This window comes from Toxotes jaculatrix, chromosome 9, assembly GCF_017976425.1.
Source record: "Toxotes jaculatrix isolate fToxJac2 chromosome 9, fToxJac2.pri, whole genome shotgun sequence".
Taxonomy (NCBI): Eukaryota; Metazoa; Chordata; class Actinopteri; family Toxotidae; genus Toxotes; species Toxotes jaculatrix.
This window is the reverse complement of record NC_054402.1, coordinates 7,725,359-7,749,148: the sequence shown is the minus strand read 5'-3', so window position 1 is coordinate 7,749,148 and position 23,790 is coordinate 7,725,359. Positions and strand designations below refer to the sequence as shown.

Genomic DNA, 23,790 nt, shown 5'->3' with positions numbered 1-23,790 from the left:
ACGTATAAAATTCTTTTGTCATTTCATCTCTTCTCCTCTTTGTGATCTTTTTCTTTGTGTATTTTCCCCTCTCCTGTGTTTGTTAATTTGTTTCCTTTAATTCCAGACAAGATTTTTGTTTAACTAAAAAACAGTGAAATCCTTTTTACACAATTTAAATGTCGGGAGAAACTTAAATTGTAGGGGGAGACAGGAGCGTGATCACACATCATCCTGTTCCTGTACCACCTCTCGTGTTTCATGACTTGGATGTCACCTATTGTTAATTCATAACCTGAACTCAGCAGGTGTCAGACTCCTGGACATGAATGTAAGAGCTGAACTATAAGCTTTCCAATACAAGAGCCACATAGAGGCTGGTTCACATTACCTGTTGGCACTCATTAGGTGAAACCAAGAGTCACACACCGAGTGGGAGTATGAGTTTATGTATGTGTCTCTGGCTCATGGAAAGCAGCAGGTGATGAGGGAAGGGGACAGACCACACCCCGCAGGGAGCAGAGACAGGTAAACAAGTGACACTCTGCTTCACTTGCACCATCACATAGACAACATACTCACTAATGATCTCAACAACGTCCAGCACAGCAGAGATGGTTACGCAAGGTAAACTTCAGATCAACGCTTTGGACAACATCGAAGGTAAATACTTTTTATGATCTTACGCTTAATTGTCATTTACTTTTTTACGCAAAAATGACATTGATGAGATCCAGCTTCTCAAATTTGAATATTAAACTGTAAATTGAATACCTTTTGGGTTTTGGACTTGTGTGTTATAAAATAAGCCACAGTATGTGTATGTCACTTTGGCCTCTCAAAATTGTGTTTTGTGTTTTTTTTAACCATATTCTAACATTTTACAGACTAAGGGTAATGAAAATAGTTGCAGATCCACACTACCACCCTAAGAGTACACAGTTTTTTTTCTTGACACCTCTGTAAGTGATTTTAAAGTTGTTTTAGCAATAGTTTAGTATCTTTACACAACACTCTGTGACTCTGGTGAATTTAAAGCGATGTGACTTCCCTTAGCGATTAATTACATCATTAATGACAGGTGTGGCTCTACTACACCTCACTGCCTGATTGCATAAATGTTTCGTGCCACCTTTAGTAAAAGGTGCTGTCCCACTGCACCATATTATTGTTTAATTTTGTGACTGTGAAATGACTACAACAATCTTTGGTCTGGACTGAAATGCCCACGTGTGGAACAAGAGTGCCATGGAAAATATGCAAAGTACTGTGCCTCTGTACTCCAGTACAAGCTTTTAAAGTGTTTCCCACTCTCTACAGATAAAAACTCAGGGAGACTGGGATGCTTTGGTTGGCTGTTGGTCATTGCATCCCTCCTGTTTATAGCAGCAACCTTCCCCCTCACAATATTTATGTGTGTTAAGGTACAGTATATTCTCACTGATGTATATGACTGATTAACATTACACCAGTATTTGTTACTGAAATCTGTAGCACAAATAGGTGTCTTTGTATTGGACTTGCCGGGTGTCTTTTTGTCTGCATTCACTTCTCTGTTGTTGTTTTTTTTTTTTTTGTTTGTTTGTTTGTGTTGACTGTTTTATGACCATTTTAAAATTCCAACCAAGGTTCATCAATTTGCTTCATGAATTTCTGACAGGTATTTTTGTTTTCTTGTCTCAACCCCAGTGACAATTGGTGCAGTCTATACCTTTTAAACTGAGTTACAAAAATTGATTATTGGCCAATCAAATGAATCAATAAGAGATGTTTTACACTGTGACTGCACTCTGAGACAAACCACCATCAGATATGGAATGAAAATGAGTGGCTCCTATGTCAGGTCTAACCATTACAGTCAGGCATTTGCATAAAGTAATTTTTTCCCCTCCTTTTACTCTGATTTATTTTTGGTCTTTCTTGTGTTCTTTGTATGGCTGGTTGTGTTTCTAACATCCAGATAGTAAAGGAGTACGAGCGAGCTGTCATTTTTAGACTCGGCCGGATTGCAGACAGGAAGCCTAAAGGGCCAGGTTTGTCATTTAATATGTTACATATGTGACTGTAATAATACAATTATGCTTCATCTTCAGATACTATACAGTTCTGTTCCATAATGGAGCTGGATAGGACTTAGACTGTATAGTTCAATGCTCAGTGAATGACTGGCACTTTTCTTAATTCATCCTGTTATATTAAAATTTTCAGTCAGTCAAGTGTTTTAGATTTAATTTCTAAAACACTTGACTGACTGTGACTGGTACATGAAATAAAAGCAAGACCTTTTGTCTTTCCAGGACTTTTCTTTGTTCTGCCCTGCACTGATAACTTTGTGAAAGTTGATCTGAGAACTGTTTCCTTTGACATCCCTCCACAAGAGGTAAGTTTTTTTTCCCACTTTTGATCTGTTAACATCAAATGTGTGAATATCATTTGTATCTCATTAATAATCCTGAATAAGAACCTTCCATCATCTTACTGATAAGCATCAGAATCATAATTGCAATGCATTTTTGACCTTTACAGATCCTAACCAAAGACTCAGTAACAGTGTCTGTGGACGGCGTGGTGTACTTCCGCATTCACTGCCCAATCTCCTCCGTGGCCAATGTGTCCAACGCACACTCATCTACACGCCTGCTGGCTCAAACCACCCTGAGGAATGTACTTGGTACCAAAAACCTTGCCGAACTGTTGTCTGACAGAGAGGGCATATCACTCAGCATGCAGGTGAGGATAAACTGTGAGGTAATAAGATTTTTGGGGAGCTGGGGGACAGGAGAGCAGTGGGAATATTCAGTTTAGTAACTATAAAATGATTTAAAAGAAATGGTTGAAAATAAAATCAAAATTCATTTATGCTCTCATGGCCTCCACATCAGTTAAACTTATTTAAACTTATTTCTGAATTTGTGGGGACTACAAAACACATTTTTTTTAAGCCTACATTCAAACACTGAAGTCAGGTGTGCCTTTTTTTAATGTATAAAATGAGAGTGCAAATTATTCACCAAACAGCTTCTGCAGGTTGCTGCATGTCTGTGCAAACAAACAGTAGGAGTTTAAAAGTCCAATATTTACATTATTACCCTCCATATTTTCCTTACAATGATTTGTTTGCATTTTGACCAGGTGCAAAATATGTGCGTTCATTATCATAAAGTTCATTAGCACAGAGGAAAATCTGGCACAACTGCTGATATGGTTAACAAGACAACACAAGTTGTTATGGCTACCATGTTAGCAAATATTTGCCCCTTTGCACATCCAGCAGCAGTCATTACCATCATGTTTCTAACCAACTGGTGAATATAGGACTGCTATACATTCTCATTTTTCTCACTTTTTCTGTTGTTTGGTACTCAGAGCTTGTTTGCATAAAGCTGCTAGCCGCTTCTGCTGAAATGATGAGAGGGTGAGCTTGAACCAGAGAACAAATGAAGCACAAAACCAAAATGAGTTAATGAAAGGTCTAAAAGGCTCCTCAGAGCTAATAGTGGTTTTCTGACTGCAGCCTTTGTTATTCAATGTCCCCTGCAGGAATCTCTGGATGAAGCCACTGATCCGTGGGGTATTAAGGTGGAGCGTGTGGAGATCAAGGATGTGAAGTTGCCACAGCAGCTGCAGAGAGCCATGGCAGCAGAGGCAGAGGCCAGCCGGGAGGCCAGAGCAAAGGTGAAGAGGGCGATGGAAGATTTAATTAAATTTCCTCCTCATACTTTTTAACCATTAAAAAGCAAGAATGCTAAGAGGGAACATGATGATCGTCTGTCTGTGTTGCAGATCATCGCTGCAGAGGGAGAGATGAAGGCCTCCAGGGCTCTGAAAGAAGCCTCTCTGGTGATTGCTGAGTCACCCTCTGCTCTCCAGCTGCGATACCTGCAGACCCTAAACACCATCGCAGCAGAGAAAAACTCAACCATCATTTTCCCTCTGCCTATAGATATGTTGCAGAATTTCATGCAGAGGAAGTGATGAATCTCACAGCCAGCAAGTCCTAAAGGAGCTAAATCAAGTCAGATTTGTTCTAATATTATTGTTATACTATTATTACAGCTATAAGCTTCAGTGAAATCTCTTTAACATAGATTTTTTTCTATTTTTACTGGGTCAGAAAAGAGCTCTATATCGTAATTATGTATTTATCCACTCCCAATCTCACTTTTGTACACTTATTTTCTTATTGTGATTTAATACTTAAATACAAAGTGCAACATATACAGTATAGACGTTAGTGTCTTATCACTGACCACAATATTTTATCCAGCTAAGCTACAGTCGCAGTTCCTCCGGAGGACAAATAAATAAAATAAAGAAATAAATATATGATGCACAAAAGATGTGAAACAAAAATAACACACATTCTTATAAAGTCATGCTTTCATATAAACATATCCGGTGGATGAATTTCTGAAATACTGAATGCAATCTTTACAACAGAATTCCTGTAAACGACCAGCAGACATACCAACATCCAAGTGACAAACTTTCTCTGACATTGAATGAAAACTGTAAACAAAACCTCTTATTCTAGTGAGAAACAAACATTCAGTAAATGAGTAAAAGGTCATGTCCACAGGACACAGAGGCAATCAGTGCAATCAGGGTACCTATGGGAGAGAAAGATAATTTCCACTTCCTTTCAGAACGCAGTAAAATCCACCAACAACCAAGTTAAACATAAGCAACCTGTTGTCCTCAATGTAAACACAACTCACCTACAAATTCATGTTTGAGCAGATTTCCATTTATGTCTGGGGAGGTCATATTATTATAATAAAGCAATAATTCTTCAAACTAGTTTCATACATTTGCTGACAGCACTATGCTCTTTAAAGTATTTATACGTATTCTGTACATCCAAATAATTTTATGCAAAGGACAATAAAACAGACAGTTGAGCTGTGTGGTTATGTAAACATGAGGTTAAGTTTAAAAAAAAAAAAGTTTAACCAAAAGACTACAATTACTGTAATACAAAACAAAAGGTTATGGCAGTAGCTTCCCTTTGATGATTCATAATTTCCAACCCCTGAGATTATTCTCTACAATGAGGAATGAGGTAACAGTTTGCAGCTTTATCAAATTTAGTATTTTTTTTCTCAACATGGAATTTGCCAAAAGCCAATTGGATCTGGAAGCCATAATGGTATGTTCCATCACATTTGTTCTCAAGGTTTTCTGTGACGAACACAGAAAAGATAAACAACTCCAGTTAGCTGCAAGAGCAATGATAATATGCACTTAAAGAAAGAAAAACAGATCGTATGTTAAACTGTATGAATGCAACAGAATGAACAGATGTAGGATTTACATGTGTTCAAGTCAATACATTTTGGCAGGAATTGCTATGTCTGCACCATTTATGGCTGATTTTGCAACAGTTAACTCCAGACATACGACCGTTACAGTACACGATGAACTGCTGTTTAATGATTTTGTCTTTGGTGGTGTCTGCAGATCCTGCACTTTTGTTTTGTAGGAAATGGTTTTATGTTCTTCACCTGACTATAGGTGAGGGGCACTAACTCACATGAAACATGTGAAAATAATCTGAAATGTATAATACAATTATTTCTTGATTTCATTTTACAAAATCCTGCTTACCTCTTGTTATTAGACACAAGAGTTAACTTGTGTTGCCCCTTCACCCTTCCACTCCATTTCGTCACACTGTAGGAAATCCTAAAGTAAAGTTCATTGTAACTGGAAGACAGAACATGCTTTAAAGAGAGCAATACATGTACAGTTTTTACAAATTATAATCAATAACCTTGCTAAACTATGTTGGCAGTTCCATGGATTTTATAAGTTCTTTTGTTGTTGTAATCCTCCTAAATTTCAGTCAGCGCAGATACTCAGTTGTTGAAGGACAAAAGATGAATGGTTGAGGTTAGATGGCTTGGTAGTCATTCATACACTCATGATATATTAAATATTTCGGCATGAAACAGCTGACATGCCCCAGAGAAGAATCGACACCTTTGAGAGTAACTTACTGTAGGTAGTTTTGTGATTTTACTCAAAGTATTGCCTGTGCTGCTGCTGGTGGGAGAGACTGGACAGCAAAGGCGCTTCTTGTGTTCATTGTTGCACTTGATGTTCGCTATGTTCCATTCATCCATCATCCTGAGCGCTGGATGAGAAGGTGGAGATGCAGATGGAGATGAAAACATGGGAATGAGGCACTGAGACTCTGATCCTGCTCTCCTACACCTACAATGATCAGGCTTTCACCTGCTGCAGCATCGCAGCGTGTTTGCTTTGTGGGGCGTTCATGTGGAATACAAAAAGAGGAGGGCAGAGAATTCCCTTTTGAACAATAAGAGTAGTGATCATTAATACAATTCTTTAGGTCAGAGATTAAAATTCCTGGGGTTTGACTTTGGAAATGCATCACATGAACCAGTGGCATCTTCCAAGAAACAAACTTATTTGTGTCTGTCCATATACACTGTGTAAAATCCTACCCTTTTAACTGAGAGGAACATTCAACAAAAAATTTTTTTTAAAAAATCAGGGCTTCCGATGCCTGATAAAAGAAAGCGTTTGATACAAGAGTTTCCATTGAGAGTGTCATTGATGGTAGGAGTGTGGGCGGGCAGGGGAGCCTTGTCCAGAGGGGGGCCGATGGATGGGGGAGGAGCTGGGGGACATGCGAGGGCTCAGCTCGCCTGTCTGAAGACGCCATAACAGTTCCTCATTAGTGCGACTCAGCCGCTTCTTCTCGTTGCTTTCTTTCTCCACGTGCACTTGCAGGTTGGCATTCTCCTCAGAGAGTTGTCTGAGGAATGAGAAAAAGTTAAAACATGAATTCCATGTATCAGTGCTGTAATTCCTTTTCGAAGACAGAAGTCAGAAATTTTCAGCTTCAAGGTCGTAGTTATAATCCCAGTCCGTTATAATAATCCTGCATCCATAATCCTCCTGTATGCTGAAATATAAATTCACTCCATCTGGTTTTAACCAGGTTTTAAATATGCAGCTGTGTTCATTCAAACTGACCTGGACACAGCAAGGTTCTTGTCTATTCGTTCCTTCAGGTCTTCATTTTGCTGCTGTAACACTTGCAGTCTCTCCTCCAGGTACACATTCTTTTCAGCCTGCTCAAAAACACAGTACAAAAGGTGTACAACATTAAATTCTTCAAATGATGAAATGAAAGTCTATAACAAGTGAAACAAGGAAATGCGCTAAATGACATTTGTCCTGACAAACATATTTGTCCTTTGTCAGCCTACATTGCATGTTAGGTGCTGTTGGAATTTGTAAAAAAAAAAGTACAACTTCTATGTGAGTGTCATACTTCACTTGACTTCACATATAAAACAGCTTGAAACAAGCACCAGTTTCCTTTGCCGCAAAACAAAAGCAGAAATTTGAAGCCTACTATTTTCTCCAGTTCTGAAATCTTCAGCTCCTGCTGATGAATTTGTTGATTCTTCATCTCCAGAACTTCTTTTAGACTCTTCAGGTCTTCCTCAATGTGTTTGTATGGTGCCAAAGCATCCTGCCAAAACCAGACATTAGTGAAAGCCACCATCAGTGTTTACAACCAACAAACACTGCTTTTCTTTCAGTCAAGATGTTGTCCTGTAACGTAACATGCAGCACTCACCACTATCTGCTCATCTGTGCTCCTGCGAAGAGCTTCCTCGAATCGCTTGGCTCGGTCTCTGAGGCTTCTATTCTGAAATGTCAGCGTGTCCACCTGATCCTGTTGACCACATAAATATTCCTGTCCAATTTGTACTAACCACAAAACGTCTCATATGATGAATATGTAAAAAAAAAAAAAAAAAAACATATATCCTTTAGGAGAACTATTAACCTGCAGTGACAGCCTGATCTTTTCAAACTCTTCTTCCAGAGACTTCCTCTGCTGTTCATGGGCCATCTTCAAATCTAACACATGAAATAATATTTTATTACCTCTCTTAACCTTGAACAGAGCAAGTCATTAATGGAAAGCAACAGGTTTTAAATGTGGTGCTTACTCTTCACAGTCCTGGCATGCTCCTCCTGCAGAGTGGCCAGTGTGTCATTGTGAGCCGTCTCCATCTCCATCAAGGACTCCTCATGGTTCTCACTCATCTCCTCAATCTGGGGCCAAGGACTTAGACTATTAACAATCACTATAATAACTTGATACCAGTGATGAACTGTTCAGTGTTACACAATACACAAACACACACACTGATACATGCAAACACACGAGGGGTGTAGTAATGGATCATGTAACACTCTGTTAGTGTGTTACATGGTCCAACATACACACACACCTGCTCTTGCTGTTTGACCCGTAGCTCCTTAAGCTCGGCTCGTTGCTGGGCCTGCAGGCTCTCAGTCTCAGCCATGTGCTGCGCCTTCAGCCGCTCCTCCAGCGCTCCCAGCTCCCTCTGCTGCTGAGCCCGTAATCCCTGCAGCTCAGCCTCAAAACGACGCTCCAGTTCCTCCTTCTCCTGCTGCAGTTGCTCCCAGTGTGCAACACTGAAAGCTGGGACACAGTGTGGAGAGTTTGTTTCACTGAATTCAAATTTGGGTCACATATTAAGTACAAAGGAAGCAATTTTATTTCAAGATAATGCACCAAAAATAATTTAACAGTTGTACATTTCTGCCCGTTTATTTGAATGATTTAAATAACAAAAAAACAAACTATAACTCCTATTGCTATCAGAGTTTGTTCTAAAGTTTGAATGTCAAGAGAGCAGCATTTTTATAGTGTCTGGAATATGGTGGTCGATGTTGGACCAAATCCAGATTTCCATCAACAGACCCAGGGGTCACTCCCTCCTGTCCTTTGCGGTAGTATACTGTATGATGTGATGTGCTGTGAACTGGCAGGAGTGACTCACTCCTTTCGCTGTATCCCACTTACCCACTTCATCCCTGATTCTGGCAAGCTCCAGGGACAGTTCCCTCTCTTTCACAATGGCACTCTCGCTCTGAAATGCAAACACATCTGTGAACACCTCTGAACTGTACAAATGCATTTCTTACAAACAATGATGAATGTGACAGTTTTGGAACAGATTTAAGCTGCTGAAGAGTACAACTGAAACAGGACTGTGTGATGCCAGGTTCATTAGGTACATCAAGCTGAAACTAGTGCAACAGCCCTCCAAAAATATTTGTGATGGTTATAATGTTCATTTTTTGTTAAAACTGATTTCAGGGACACGTTGACTCAACTTAACATTTATTTTGGAGGCTGTAGTTTGTGGTGCTGTTGAATTGTATTACATTATGCCAGGGGGTGTCATTTATTTAAATCTGAGTTCAAACCCATAAACTCTTAGGTGACACTGCTGTCACTTTAGGTGATGCTGAGCCATTGTGCTGCACTTTATATATATTTATATAGAATATTTTTATGGCAAACCTGAGCAACTTAAAGATGAGAGAGGATTGGAGATATTTTGAACCCAAATTGTTAGCAGGTAAATGTGCATGAGAGGTTTATAGACCAAAAGGACGTTCTTACTACATTTACATCTATATTATCTGCTGTTTCTTTCACTAAAAGTGTTGTTCCACCACACATGGTTTGAATATGACTGCACTTGTACCTTGTAACAACTGTCATATGTCTGTCTTATAACAGCTCAGTTAGAACCTGTTTTTACCAGTCAGATGGTGCATTTAGCAATAACCACAAACCACACTGTACCTTTCACAGACCAGCACTTTTGATTCCCTATTCCTGATAAAAATAAGCCTTTTCAGGTTTCTGTTATCCAAGATGCACTGTCACATTGGTTGAGGCCATGATTCACTGATAAAAATAACAACTGAAACGCTATGTGATAACTTTGCACAGTACAATGGACTAAATGTCAGAAGTCGCAGCTAAAGTCTGTTGCACTTAAAGACAATAAACAGTAAAAAAAACTTTCACTATCACTAGCCAGGGGTCTCACATTAAGCTCAATGCTTCATAGCAGCACCATGTAAAAGTCAGCTACAACATTTTTAAAATTAAGTTTTAGATTTTTCAATGAAAAATTCTTCACACAGAGCTTAAAGGCTCCTCCAGTATCCACCAGGTGGTCCTCACGATATGACATCCTCAGAGCGTATCTTACTCACAGAGGCAGACACACTGGGCAGTTAAATGACTATTGATCACAACTTTAAACATGCAGTAAGATGGCTACACTGTTTGGAGATAAAGCATAGATCACAACGCTTACGAGAAACAATGAAAGAAAGAGAAACAGAAAGGAGCAGGTGAAATATGTATGAGACGAGCAATGATGTCACCCTCTAAGAGGTTTTACTTGGAACATACAGTCATCAGGGAGAGACTGCAGTGACCTCATGAGGGATGAAAGATGGTCAGCGGCTTTTCCATTTCATTTCTTACTCCTCAGCTCCACCTCTGCTCCTACCCATTGTTCCCCAGTCCTGCCCAAACGCCCCCCTATTTTGATCCCTAGGGAACTGTGTGTGACATGCATTCTAATTTTCCAATTCAGCTAATCCATTTGTAAGGCTGCAACTAATGACTGTTTTATTTATTGATCACACTGTTGATTGTTTTTGTTATTCTCAGATTGATTGTTAGGTATATAACAAAAAAAGTGAAAAAAAGCTCATTACTATTAATCAGAGTCCAGGGTTTGAATTGTCTGACCAACAGTTCAGAACCCAAAGATTTTAAATTAACAATAAAATAAAATATAAAATCCTGACATTTGAGAAGCTGGAACCAGCTAATGTTTGGCATTTTGTCTTGATAAATAACAAACGATGCAATGGAAGGACTGATGGATGATGGATGATCAAAAACTGATGCCTATCTCTTTCTATCAGTTGACTAATTGTTTCAGCACTGTATATTGTACCTTCTGGAAAAGAATATACGTGGCTTTTTATAGTAAGGGTGCTCAGCCTTGAAGAGATACTGTAATGAGTCAATTAACCTCTCCAATGTCTGCACCCACGCAATCAGTCCAGTTTCAGTGGGACCATAAAATCCTCCCCAAGAGCAGTAGCTTTTTTGTTTGGACTTTTTTGTCTGTAGGAGATTCAGGCTTCATTGAGCACACAGGACGCTGTAACTACAGCACACATTTTACACAGAAAACTGTCTACCACGTGATTTCTTGCAGCTGAGAAATTCAGCAATATCAGGTAAACATGAGAATAATGTATAATAAGTGAAAGTTCTCCTCTACAGTCAGTGGAATGCAATCCCCAAAAAATACAGCAGCATATGTACAGTAAGAACACGTACAGACAAATAAAAAGACAACTGTAAGAATATAGCAGCAATAGCATGTTATGTAATGTCCCTGCAAACTCTAAGAGAAAAGAAAGGGACAGTGCGACAGACAAGCCTGCTTTGACTCAGCACAATCATGCACAGATTTATTCTCCGCACTAGCTCTGTCTCTAGGAAACAAGTGAACATAATGCTCATACAAACAGACACACTCAGACACCCCCCCTCCCCACCACCACCACCACCAACCACCAAACACACACATGCGCACAGTCACACATACACGAAGGAATCCTTGCTACTGAAACAAGCCTGCTGCCTGCAGAAGCTACTGCCTTTACCGTTTGGTCCAGACAGCGCAGTGGGAAGAAATGGAGCCTACAGCAGCAATGGCCCATACTAGGCTAGCAGACAGCAGCATCCCTGAGCCTGCTCGGGAGGCAGCAGTGACAGATGCGAGTGCCAGAAAGATACAGAAAGAGAGACAGAAGAGAAGGGGAGGGGAGGAGAGAAGGGAAGACCAAAGCCTCACCTCGTTTCTTGGTTCGCGACTGCCGTTTATCCCTGCTAGAACAAAGACTGCCAGCCCCAGCCCAGCTCTGCCTGCCCACCCCTTAAACCCCCGCCAGCACACCACACATGCACAGAAAGGAGCAACACACACACACGTGCGGTCTTTGCATCTTTGAGAAAAAATAAAAAGAGTGGAGCAGAAGAAGATGGGGGAGGGAGATGATCAATAAGAGGCCAATTATGTGCTCTGTTACTCAGCTCAGGGAAAATAGCTACATGCAGTAGCCATATATACGTATCATATCTACATATCACATGTACATATCAAACCTACACATGCTTAATGAAAAATTATTTATTCTAGATAGATCTGACTGAAGGAATGATATCCAAATCGTAGCTTTGGATGTAAAGTTTCTTGCAAGAAATTTAACTGCCCAGTATAACTCCATCAATATATAAAATTTTAAATTTGGTGATGTTCATGCAAAAGATCATTAGTCTTTTCTTTATTTCTATATTTCTTCAGTCAACCTTGTGCATGCATTTTACCCTCTAAAACCTCCAAGACCTCATCAGCATATGCTGTCACTGCTTGTACATGTCTCAAAACACGTGAGAGCTGAAATACAATATCTCACATGCATATCTTCCAAAATCTTCCACACACGTCACACCTTAGAGGGTATTCTGCCCGTGTCTGACAATCAGTCTCACTAAAAGCATGGCCAGGCCCAGGCAGGCAGCTCTGATCTCATTAACCATCTCCCACTGTAGAGTAGAATCTATGGGTGGGGTTAGGAAATGGATGCAATGCAACCAGAGGATCAGGCAAGGGCAAGAAACAAGAGCCTTTGAGAGGCAGAACACAGTCAGTCACAGCATGCGAGCACATTGTTTGCTTGATGTTTCTACCAAGTATGTTTGATTTTGGCAGTGATATATCTCATACAACAGCAGAATACGCAAGACTACATCAACACAGCTATTTGTAATAAATACTAATTGTGTTTAGATCCCATTGAGTTAGCCACCCAGCAGTTGTAGGGCTGACCCCACTTGAAATGCCATACAGCTCAATCACATGTATGTCCATGTACACTTTAATATATAAAAAACCATAATGCACCACACACCAGCTGCAAGAAAAAGCTTAGGAAATCCTCAGTATTTCCCCACAAACAGTCTTACTGACAAATCCTGCTGCTTTTGAGCTGCTTCCAACATATTCAAAAAAGAACAAAAGCCAGGTTTTAAAGCAAATGATTGGCTTTGTGGACAAAGTAGTGCTGACAACAAAAGCCAGATGCTACAGGTGTCATTTGTGCTGCTGAACACATTGTACTTTGTAGTTGCAATCTAAGGCCAGCAGTTTTAAAAAGCACTAATGTATATATACATATTAGGCTGGAATATGGGTGCAAAATGAATTTGTAACAAGATTAACCATGATGCAAACAATGCATTTTCCATTACAAGATTCTGTTTGTATGACTTCTAAAAATATTCAGCTGCTTTGATCCTATTACTTAAAAAAATAAGTCCTTTCTCAACCTTTTCCCAAAGCATACTGTTATGTTTTTAAATTTACTTCTACAATAGTATGTCAGTCTTTCTCTTCATTTCAGTCTGATATGAAAACCAACTGGCAGAGATATGAACCTTGGTTGATATGGGCGATACATCCATCATGATAAATGTTACATCCACTTCTATCAAGTTATGTTGTTGTTACACAATAATGCACTTACAAGCAAGGGCCGTTTAGAAAATTCATCCCTGCAGAACATCCAACTTTGTAATGCAAGAAAAACTCAAATGCATTACATAAATAAACTAATCTATCATGACATTAAAGCCTGCAGATACCTTTGGGATTCATTTCCGATAAGTTATGATCTTATGAATGCAAAATGCCAAATCGTGGGTGTGAGAGCTTCCTCTAACAGACCATAAAGGAATAAGAGAACAAGGGAATACAACACCTGCTACAGCCCCTTTTTTTTTAGGATTTAGGCTGAAGGAATCTCGACTCTCGAAGACTGCTTGCTTGTTATTCCAGCAGAGGTCTGAGTGCACAGTGCACCCTACCTTATAACAGAAGTGCTGGGTAGTGATGCTGAAAACATCCAGGCACAGGGAAGCCTTCTTTAACTGGGCCTGGAGGCTCTGTAGCTGCAGTGCCTGCTGCTCACAGCGCTCGCGGAGCTGCTGGATCAGAGCCCGGTCCAACTCCTGGGCCCTGTCAGTCCGAATGGAACCATGGGTTGCTGTCATTCGCCCACGAACTGCAGAAACAGAGAGCAGAAGTTGAACAAAACATACTGAAATATTTTCAATAATATGATTGGTAAGTTGAATCGCTTTGCATTTTGATCTGCTGAGCACACATTATCCACTAACTGTTCACTAACTGTAATGTAAATGCTGACCCTCTAACATTGTCCATTGTCTGTATTATGCTGCATGTCTTTCTCCCCCTCTCCTCCATTCCTAGCTGTCCTATCTTCCTCCTTTTCCTCCTTTCACCCAGCCCGGCCATCGGCAGGAGGGTCCCCCACCTGAGCCAGGTTCTGCTCAAGGTTTCTTCCTGTTAAAAGGGAGTTTTTCCTTGCCACTGTCGCCTTGCTCTGGGGTCAGGCTCTGGGTCTCTGTAAAGCGCTTTGAGACAATTTTGATTGTGGAAGGCGCTATATAAATAAAATTGAATTGAATTGATTTGAATTAAAAAATGTCATCTGGGACTCTGGAAACAAACTTTCTTTAACCCTTTTACTCTTCTTTATTATTTTTTGACATTTATTAATGTGCGTGAAAGAAAGTCATAGAAAAATTAACAGAAAAACAACCAACAGCTTAATTGATCATTACAGTACTCATTAACTGCACCTCTAACAGCAACACCAAATGGCTGAGCTACACTGCAGATAATATTAGCTCTTGGTTCACTCTCTCATCTTACACACATACACAAACAAATTAACTACTGATTGGTTGGAACCTCACTGGTTTATTTCCTCCCACATTGACAAATGGTCTTTCCAGCTCACTGTTACTCAAGTCTGCTCAATGCTCACACCAATCAGCAGCAATTTCCTCTCTCACCTCAAAACACTCATGCTGGGAAACGTATGAGTGCTTTATGTGTGCAGTATTAAAGCTTTTATCACCGTTACTGGAACTCAGTACAGGTTAGCCTGTCTGTCTGGTCTCTGAGCAAAGGACAAAGTGCTGACTTGTGTTGTGGTAACCTGACCCAGCAGGACTGCTACTGAAGGAGCGATGCTAGCATTACAGCTACTGTAGCCTGTTGCTATGACAACGGCAGGCTGCCATGGGTCTTGTAATGAAGTGTGGGGAGAGAGTGAAAGTGCTGGTAAATTTTAAAGAGACAGTAGAAGCTGCACTGCTGACTTCTGCTTTCTCCATTTGTACCACATGGAAACAAACCAAACACACAATATCAAGTATATATAGTGCTGTATGTACAAACAAACACACTGCAGTGTCACATATGACTATGTAAGACTCACCAGGAGACTGAGGCTTGGGTGACACCACTGCAAATCTTTTCGGGGAGGACTTTTGTGGCATCGCCGCCTCTGTGTCCTTCGGCATCTCTCTCCTAGAGGCTGTGCAGTATGGACAATGTTTTTATAATACACACATTCAAAATGCAAGAAATATACTTATTTTCTCTAACTATATCTAATTTTTATCTTTGCTTTTTTCCCTGTTATACAAATAAATAATAAATATTCTTGAGAGATTCTTCAGACCTTTAAAAGGAAACATCCATTCCACTCCTGCTGTAAACCACTGTTCAGTAAGTTACAGTGTGGTACAGTGACCACTAGGGGGAGTTGCTGCTCCACTTGCTCACACAGACCCTGTTGCAGGAAGCTGCTCCTGGCTCACACAGAAATACACCCTGTGACCACTGGATGGTGTTGATATTCCACATTCACTGCAAAGATGCCAACATAGGCAACAAGGTAGGCTACACAAACTAACAGCAAAGACACCCACATCAGCATAGAGGGATTATGTTGTATGGTACTATATCACTGCTGTGATGTAATGCTAAGCAACAGTTAAGATACATCACAGAGGGACTTAGTGTTTAGGTTCATTATGTTTCATTCTGTATTCCTTTTTATCTTAAATTAAACCCTGCACTGGAGAATTGAAATTAATAGTGAATAATAAGAGCACACTGTAAAGGAGCACACTCAATCATAATGCTGTTGAAACTGTATCACTGCAAAGGGAGTTGAGTTGAACATTGTGACTGAAAGAAAATAAATGATATGGCTGCAGGCTCAGCTTGACATTCATCTACTATAGCTCAATTTTAAGGGCTTTATTTTCTGTTAACACAGGAAAACTCATTTAGTATTCCTGTTTGGTCAGTAAAGTCCCTTGAGCTTTGCCTATGCTAAAAGACCACTGCACATATATACACAAACCTTAAATAAACACCTGCAGAGAGGGAACACCTCACTCACACTTCACCTCACAGGAATGAATACTAATGTGTGTCACAGTTTATCAGTGGTTATGGGTTGTTTGAGTGCTGTCACCTTCCCGTCTCCTATCACACACTTATACTTCTAATCTTAAGGGTCATTTGATCACCAGACAGAGTGACCTTGAATTGAGAATCATGGAAACAGCTACAGCACATGTATGTTGTGTCTGGAGATGGCATCACATGCACACAAAAGTTTTGGGATGGTTATTTTTCTACTGGCCAAGTGTTGTGGGGACGCACCCAGTGGGGAGCACCGCTGAGGAGGCAGAGTGCGGCGCTGGAGGCTGGGGGCGTTGGGAGGCTGAGGCCGGCTCTGAGTATGGGAAGCCTCACTGGGGGTTGCTGTGGCTTTGTGTATAGGCGTGTCATCGCTGCCACTGCTGGGATCTGCAGAGTAGGAAAAATGTCAGAAAACAGATAAAAACAGTCAGAGGCAGTCAAAATTTGGAAAGGTTACATTTACAGGGATGAAGGAATGAGGTTATTTTTTTGTTTTGTTTAAATAATTTGTAATTTCAAATAAAATTAAAGTACTGGGCAATAATTGGCTGCATGAACAAAGGCACTTGATCCTTCTAAATAGTACCTTACAATATACTACAAAAATAAGTATGCTGCTTGGCCTGGTATATTATGCTCTCATGGGATCATGGGATCCTCTATAGTCAGTAGTCTATATTTCTTTTGTATTGTGGGGATTAAGTATCAGCCATCTTTCCTTGGAGAGTAGTTTTCCTGAACTACAGAAATTCACAGAGGCTTGCTAAACAGTAAAATGGTGCAAACATCTTAATTATTCATAACAGCTGTTATTACGCCTCTAGCTTTCTGTAGCTAGGAAAGGCTTTGATCCATAGACAAACTGAGACTGTAGCAAGGAGTAGTCCAACAGAAAAACAACACCAAGAACATTCCCCACAAATGAAAAGGAACAACCATACAGTTGTTAAACACTGCCTGCTGTGTGGTCTTACTTTATAAAATTTCAACAGGATAAACTTATCTGTCTCTGTAGGATTCCAGCACTATACTGACAATTCAGCATTTAGGCTTACTTTCTCAGTGTCAGTGTAAATGAAGAATTGCAAACCAGATAGCTCTAATTACTTATCATGAAATATTCAACTCCTCAATCAATAACGGTGCTGACACATGCTGCACCAATAGGTAACTCAACACACTAAAAGAGGAAAGAATGACAGGTTAGTGCACTGAAAACATTATTCTGATTGAAGAATGGGTAAGTCAGAAGATGGTTCAAAGAGGCTGAAATCACAGATAAAACAACAAGCTGTTATAGGAAAATATAAAAATTCAGATTAGAAAGAGAATATTAAATCACTTAAGATGTCAAAATGCCCAGGGCCTGTGTGAAACCGCCAGTGGGATCACAGTAACTCTCCTCACTGCCACAGAGCCTGAAATCACCTGGGAGAGTCAGCAGAGTCAGCTTTTTTTTTCCGAAGGCATCTTATTGATACCGAGGCTGAGCCAAGAAGCTGATTGGCTGTGGGAGATGACTGTAGGCTGACTCACACTGCTAAATGCTTGTTTCTAGCCTGCGTGTACAGTACAAATCCATCCCCTGCTGTAAGCATCCTCTGGTCAGTGCTACACCAGCATGCAGCAAGGAGGACTCCTCTCTGCTGGTGACTAATTCACAAGATGTGACAACATACATGTTAAGAATATTAAATACACACATTTTGTTTTGCAATCGCAATAAGGCTTATCCTTACTATACCTACTGTCTGGCCTGTGTGATGCAAAAATTGGAAATAGACATTCAGATATCACAGGAATAACAGTTTATTTCTGTCAAATTAGCTTCAGCCAATTCTTTTTTTATCATCCAATTTGAAATGAATGAAATAAACATATGGTGCAAGATAAGACTGCAGCAGGACACTGGTGTGAACATTTGGGAAGTCTCATACAACAAATAAAACCACAAATAACTGTTTAACTGGATAATGAAGAAAAACACATGAAATAAGTTTTCAAGTATTTAGTGAAAAGGCAAACAGTTTTCATTAGGTCTCCTCTTGAGAATATTAGACAAAAAAACTAAATGGCTCACCAGAGGGATTGTACATAAAATTGTGTCAGGTGGTCTGTTTTTCCTGCAGGACACGGCAGGGACGGGATTGATCCACAGGAAAAGAGGCTTAATATTCATTACATGCCACACAGATTTGAGCTGCATCAACTGCTGTGAAGTCTCATTTGGAAATGGTACGCAAAGGTTAAAGTTGGATTATGATATAAGTATTTAGCACTTAGGAGCTACACCAAGTCAGAAAACAGGGATTGTTCAATCAATGTTACACATTTTTTTCTTGATAAACAACTTAAATAATTAATTTACTGTAAATCAACAGATTATAGTTTATAGTTTTAACACTAACAAATAGTGTCTTTCAAAAACCCAACACGCTGTAGCTCCAAACACAAAGGATTTAACTCTTGAATCTTGTCATCAAAGTAGCTCACATAACAAAACAGACACATGAGCATATTGTGTGCTCCCACTGAGCTAGCTGGGCAGATAAATTCGATATGTCATCAGCAGTCAGATGTTCAGTATAGCATTCCTCTACTCTGAGAGGATGTACTCACTCCCAGTCACAACGTTTTACTGGAGTGCATCCCCGGTGAATGTGGCTGCATTCACAGCATAAGGCGACATACTAATAGAGTGGCGCTGTCTGAGCCAACAGCCTGAAGGGAAACACTGCCATGCAAGCTGCCAGTCATGTATATACTGTCTGAGCTACTCCCAAGCGTTTTAGCGTTTTTTTCTGGTAGAGACACATCTATTCACAACAGCACAAGTAGGATTGCATTTTTTTGCTGAAGAAAAAAAAACAACACAGAATATTTCAAATTGTCTTACAAATTGAACAACTGCTCCTCAAAGAAGCAAACAAAGACAACAATGCCAATAACAGACAGAGCAGGCCACACTTACATGACTCCAGGTTATGATATTGAGTTGTGGTGGTTTTCTGAAGAATCAGTGTTAAAAATGGTACAAAATAACCAAGTAAAGTGTACATTGGAGCCTTGTAGGGGGGATTCTGAAGTTGAAAGAGAGACCATTATCTGACCTGACTGTAGTGAAAGTCTGAGGAGGAGATCCACAGGCTTAGAAAGAGGCGGGCCAGCGGTGTGTGGGTTAAAAAAAGCTTCACAGATTATCCTGTCATACCAAACCCTGACTCTCTGTTTTCGACACATAGTGCAGCCGCCGGCACCACATTTTCATTTCAAGGATTATAAATAGGGAAAAGAAGCCACAGACATGTGAAGCAGTTACTGTGGTTGAGGCTGGAGGGCGCACCCTGCATGAGACAGCAGCTGTTTTCTTCTTGTTTTTTTCAGTCTGAGGACCCCGTCTGCACCAGCAGCTAGAGGAATACTTTGAATCCAGCAGGTCAGATTAAGACAGTAAAAGAACTGAGCAGCGAAATGCAGCAGTCAGCTGTCCAAGAGTGGAACAAATGTGGTGACACTTGAGCAGAGGACAGCACTAACCCATCGTCATATCTGCCAATCAGCACAATCAGAAGAGACACTTGTGCCTGTGCACACAGACCAAATCCAAAATAAATATTTAGTGGTAACTGATTTTGGCAGTCAGCTTAGGTTGACTGAGTCCCTTTGTCTTGATAAAGATGAAAACACAGAAGGGAAGAACAGAATTTTTTACAGTGTGTCTAAGCATATTTAGACAGTGCTTGGTTTGAGTCAGCACAACGAATAAATGAATCTGCAGTAGCTCCATGATGGAACACAACACATGTATACTGCATTTACTATATTCAGTCAAGGCATGAGAGGTGGCATCAGATTGAACACCAGGGTGTGAGCCAGATGAAATGCTGAAGTTCACAAGCTGAGGAGAGGCAGCAGAGGGAGGAGAGTGACTTTAAGATCTCTTAATCAAAGCCTCTGTGGTGCAGCAGCTTTCAGCTCCTACTTATGATAAATGGATGAAAATGAAAGGAAGCAATGGCTGTTACTATAGTAACTGAGTATAGCAGGGGCAGCCACAACTGCTGGTGAACTAATAAGGAGATGTAGATGGGATAAAACATAAATGTGAAATGTCATCTGTCTGATGTCTGAAATATTTTTGTCTTTGGCTCTTTTTAGCTGAAGTAGCAGAAACTGTATAACGGTAATTCACTGAGAAATGTGCAGAGAGAGTGTGACTCACGCTGAGAAGGTCGACAGGGATCGCTGTGGCTGCTGTCATTAGACTGGTTGCTGGACACAGAGGAGACACTGGAGCTCCGGACGAAGCCAAAGGCAGCCAGACGGGCAGCTGGCAGGGCGGAGAAGCCTGGAGGACGGAGACCAGACTGGCCTGGTTTGAGCAGGAGGCTCTTGGGGGTGGTTTCTGGACCTGACCTCTTTTGCTCTCCTGGAGGTGGATGGGAAAATGTGCATTATTATAATATGAGTGGATGAATCTCCAAGACCCACTGAGACAGGGGCCACACTCTCTAATCTCTCTATTACTAATAACTAATCTCTGACAACCTTCATTCAGTGAGGAAATTGTATGTAAATACAGTAAGAGCGCACCATATTGTATGTGGAAGCTGACTAGATTATTACTAATAACGTGAGTAGGTAGAAATATGCAGTGCATGTTGGTTGGATGTGTGAGTGACATTGCTATCAACTGCTTTGCACTTCAAAGAGTTTAGGTGCCAAAAGCCAAGACTCATCCATAATCATGACAGGAAAAAAAAATGTAGGCAAATCATTCAGCAAGCAAAAGGAGATAAATTCTCTGCAGCTCGACAACAAGAGGACAGGATGTGCACAGAGCAGCAAACGACACAAAGAGAGGAGAAAGCTCTCATAAAATAATTTTCCCCAAAATTTCACTCTTATGCCAGCTGATCACCATCTCACCTGCAGAGTCCTGGAGGCCCTGGGTTGATGCTGAAGCAGACTGACTTGAGGCCAGGGCTGGCCTTTGACCTGTTTGCTGAACTCTCGTCTTGGCTGCAGGCTGTCTGGTAACCGCCCCTAACCCCAGCTGAGGCCTCAGAGTTCTGGGTGAGCGGTAGACACTGCTACCTTCTTGAGAAACAGGCTGGTGAGGGACATTACCAATAAAGTCAGTTCCTGTCACAACAATTTGCTCTCATGCATTGCTCTCATGAAATACAGGAGGTCAAAACAGTTACATACATGTATTCTTCTCTCTGGTAAAGAATTCTCTTTATTCTTTCTATTTTTTTTGTTCTTTAGAATTGTGGAAAGGGACATGCACTCTGTATGCACTGCTGTATGAAGCCACATGCATCAAAAGCTATTGAACTTGCGTAGCTTCAACCACTAATGATATCCAGTCGTGTTATGTGAATATGTCTAATCAAAAGTCAGTTTCTCACCTCTTGGAGATATTTCTCTGTCACGTCCTCATGAAAGCTTTCCGACTTCCTGCTCAGCCTTTGAGGGATGGTGCTGCTTGGAGGTTTCACCCCAGTCACAGCCATGCCTGAAGGACAGTACCCTGCCTTCTGCGTCTCCTGGCGATATTTGTCAAACAGCAGGTTGGAGGAACATAGCACCGGTGTGGATTTAAGTTGAGGACCAATTTTTGGATCTTTATGAGCTGGTGGGCTAGAGTAAGAGGCTAATCGTAATGGCTGAGTTGAGGCTTCACGTGAGGAATCTTGTGGTTTTGCTTGAGGATTTGCCCGAACATAGGTGATGATTTTTGGTCGGACATTTTTGGGCTTCTGGGGAGGAGAAGACCTTCTGGGTTCAGGTTCTTTCTGCTGGGGCATGACAGGTTTGGGGATGCCGCTGGTCAACAACGCTTTACCGGGTGGCTTGACTGTTTGACTTAAACCTCTCTGTGGGGAGTCACTACGCTCCAAGCTCAGTGCCCTGATACCTTGGACCTTGGCTGGAGAACCAGGCGGTCGTCTCTTGGGCGAACAGGAGGTAGTTTTAGAGGAAGTAGGCGTTGCTGGTCGACTAGGGCTTCCCCATGGCTTCCTCCTCTCCAGACTTGAAGAGCTGGTGGAGACTGTGTTCTCAAAAGAGCCCTGCTTTTTTAAAGAGTTATCAAAAGAGAGCTGCTTCTTTAAAGTGTTTTCAAAAGAAGGCTGCTTTTTAAAAGTCTTTTCAAAAGAGCTTTGTTTTTTCAGTGTGTTATCAAATGATCCTTGTTTCTTTATGGCTTTGGTTTGAATTGTTGACTGAGTCTCCTTTGTACCTGTTTTAGGTGAGCTGTAGTTCACACCAGGGGCCTCATCAGCTTGTGTGCTTTTATCCATTTTAGTGTTGCTTTCTTCATGTGATTGTTTTGTAGTGTGTAAAGCCTTGTGCTTGGTGCTTCTCCCTCGATCATAATCTCCCTCTGAAATGGTGCTGCCTGATTTATTTCTCTGGTTATTGTTCTTCCTGTGCTCATCAATGACATCCTTACATGGAACAACTCCATTACTAACGTGTGTCTGTGATACAACATCCTCTGAGTGAACTGTTGAATTCAAATTAATGTCCACATCTTTCTGATGTATTGTGCTCTTTCTAGAGGAGAGGGAGGGATGATCAGCTTGTTGAGAGGCCTTGTCTCCGGTGTTGATGGTGTTGCAAGTCAGGTCTTCTGAGATGGTTGAGTAAGGACCAGAGGCAATATGCCAGGAGTCTGCCGTCTGGGTCCTGTCAACAGTGTCCATAGCAGTGGCCATGCTTGAGATGGTGGACAGACAGGATAAATAGACATCAGTTTCAGAGCTTAACTCCATCCTGGCCCCCTCTCTGCTCTCAGAGACATGAGAGGCACTAGATTCCTGCTCACTGGCATGCAGAGTGGACTTTCTCTCTTCCCTGCTCTTATCATCTGTTGCCTGTTCTGCTGTGGCTTTGATGCATGATGAAGGCTGTTCAAGCAGTTCCTTCCGGTCTGCAAGCCCGACAAAGTCTTCTCCTTCCTCAACGAGGTACGCCTCCAGCTCCTGGCACTCCAGCATCTCAAACTCAGCCAGCTCAGGGTCGTCACACTGGGAGTCCGTACCCCAGATGATGACTTTGTCCTGCTCTGCTGTTTCAGTCATCAGCCCCGACAGCATGCCAGTATCATTCAACCTCCCGCCTTCCTCTGTCCGGATATCATTAGCATTGGCATCACCATCAGCCAGCACACCACCCTGCTGGTTGTTATTCCTTAACTCCTTGTCACTGAAGGGCTCTTCTCGCTCGCACATTTTGGAAACAGCTCTGAGTTTACAGCGCCCTCAAGAGCACTTTAAAAATCAATCATCCATGGCATCAGTTAAAAAGTATCCCCTGCCTACCCATCAAAGAGTCTTAGTGGCACAGCATGAACCAAGCACTGACTTTCACATTTCTTTCCGGTATGCCAGTAATCAGAACGTTGAATATCATGTTTAATTTGGAAGATGTGTCTTCATGACATCTGGGGTCCTTATCCTGGATAAAAACAGCAGATGCCAAATAAAAAGTTCAACAAAATGGCAGATGACTTGATGAGAAAGTA

At 41.1% G+C, this 23,790-nt stretch overlaps 2 protein-coding genes across 3 annotated transcripts; one reads left to right on the top strand and one right to left on the bottom strand.

The window, feature by feature from the left end:
* The first annotated feature begins 468 nt into the window (after positions 1–468).
* On the top strand, positions 469–5,211 carry stoml3a (stomatin (EPB72)-like 3a). Of its 2 annotated transcripts, XM_041046371.1 has the most exons (8): positions 469–507; positions 584–642; positions 1,300–1,403; positions 1,940–2,012; positions 2,277–2,359; positions 2,506–2,709; positions 3,520–3,654; positions 3,763–5,211. In XM_041046371.1, the coding sequence occupies exons 2-8, from the start codon at positions 594–596 to the stop codon at positions 3,952–3,954; spliced, it is 840 nt and encodes a 279-aa protein (XP_040902305.1). In that variant the 5' UTR covers positions 469–507; positions 584–593; the 3' UTR covers positions 3,955–5,211. The 2 variants fall into 2 exon arrangements, with proteins under 2 accessions (XP_040902305.1, XP_040902306.1); XM_041046372.1 differs by lacking the exon at positions 469–507 and having other exon boundaries at positions 539–642.
* Positions 5,212–6,555: 1,344 nt separating this feature from the next.
* On the bottom strand, positions 6,556–23,497 carry mtus2b (microtubule associated tumor suppressor candidate 2b). The gene is made up of 14 exons (XM_041046559.1): positions 21,671–23,497; positions 21,186–21,369; positions 20,479–20,685; positions 16,497–16,643; positions 15,256–15,354; positions 13,814–14,010; positions 8,861–8,927; positions 8,262–8,476; positions 7,977–8,082; positions 7,811–7,884; positions 7,598–7,696; positions 7,370–7,489; positions 6,985–7,085; positions 6,556–6,763 (listed from the first exon to the last, which is right to left on the bottom strand). Exons 1-14 carry the CDS (start codon positions 23,495–23,497, stop codon positions 6,556–6,558), a joined length of 3,651 nt encoding a protein of 1,216 aa, XP_040902493.1.
* Between the last annotated feature and the right edge of the window lie 293 nt (positions 23,498–23,790).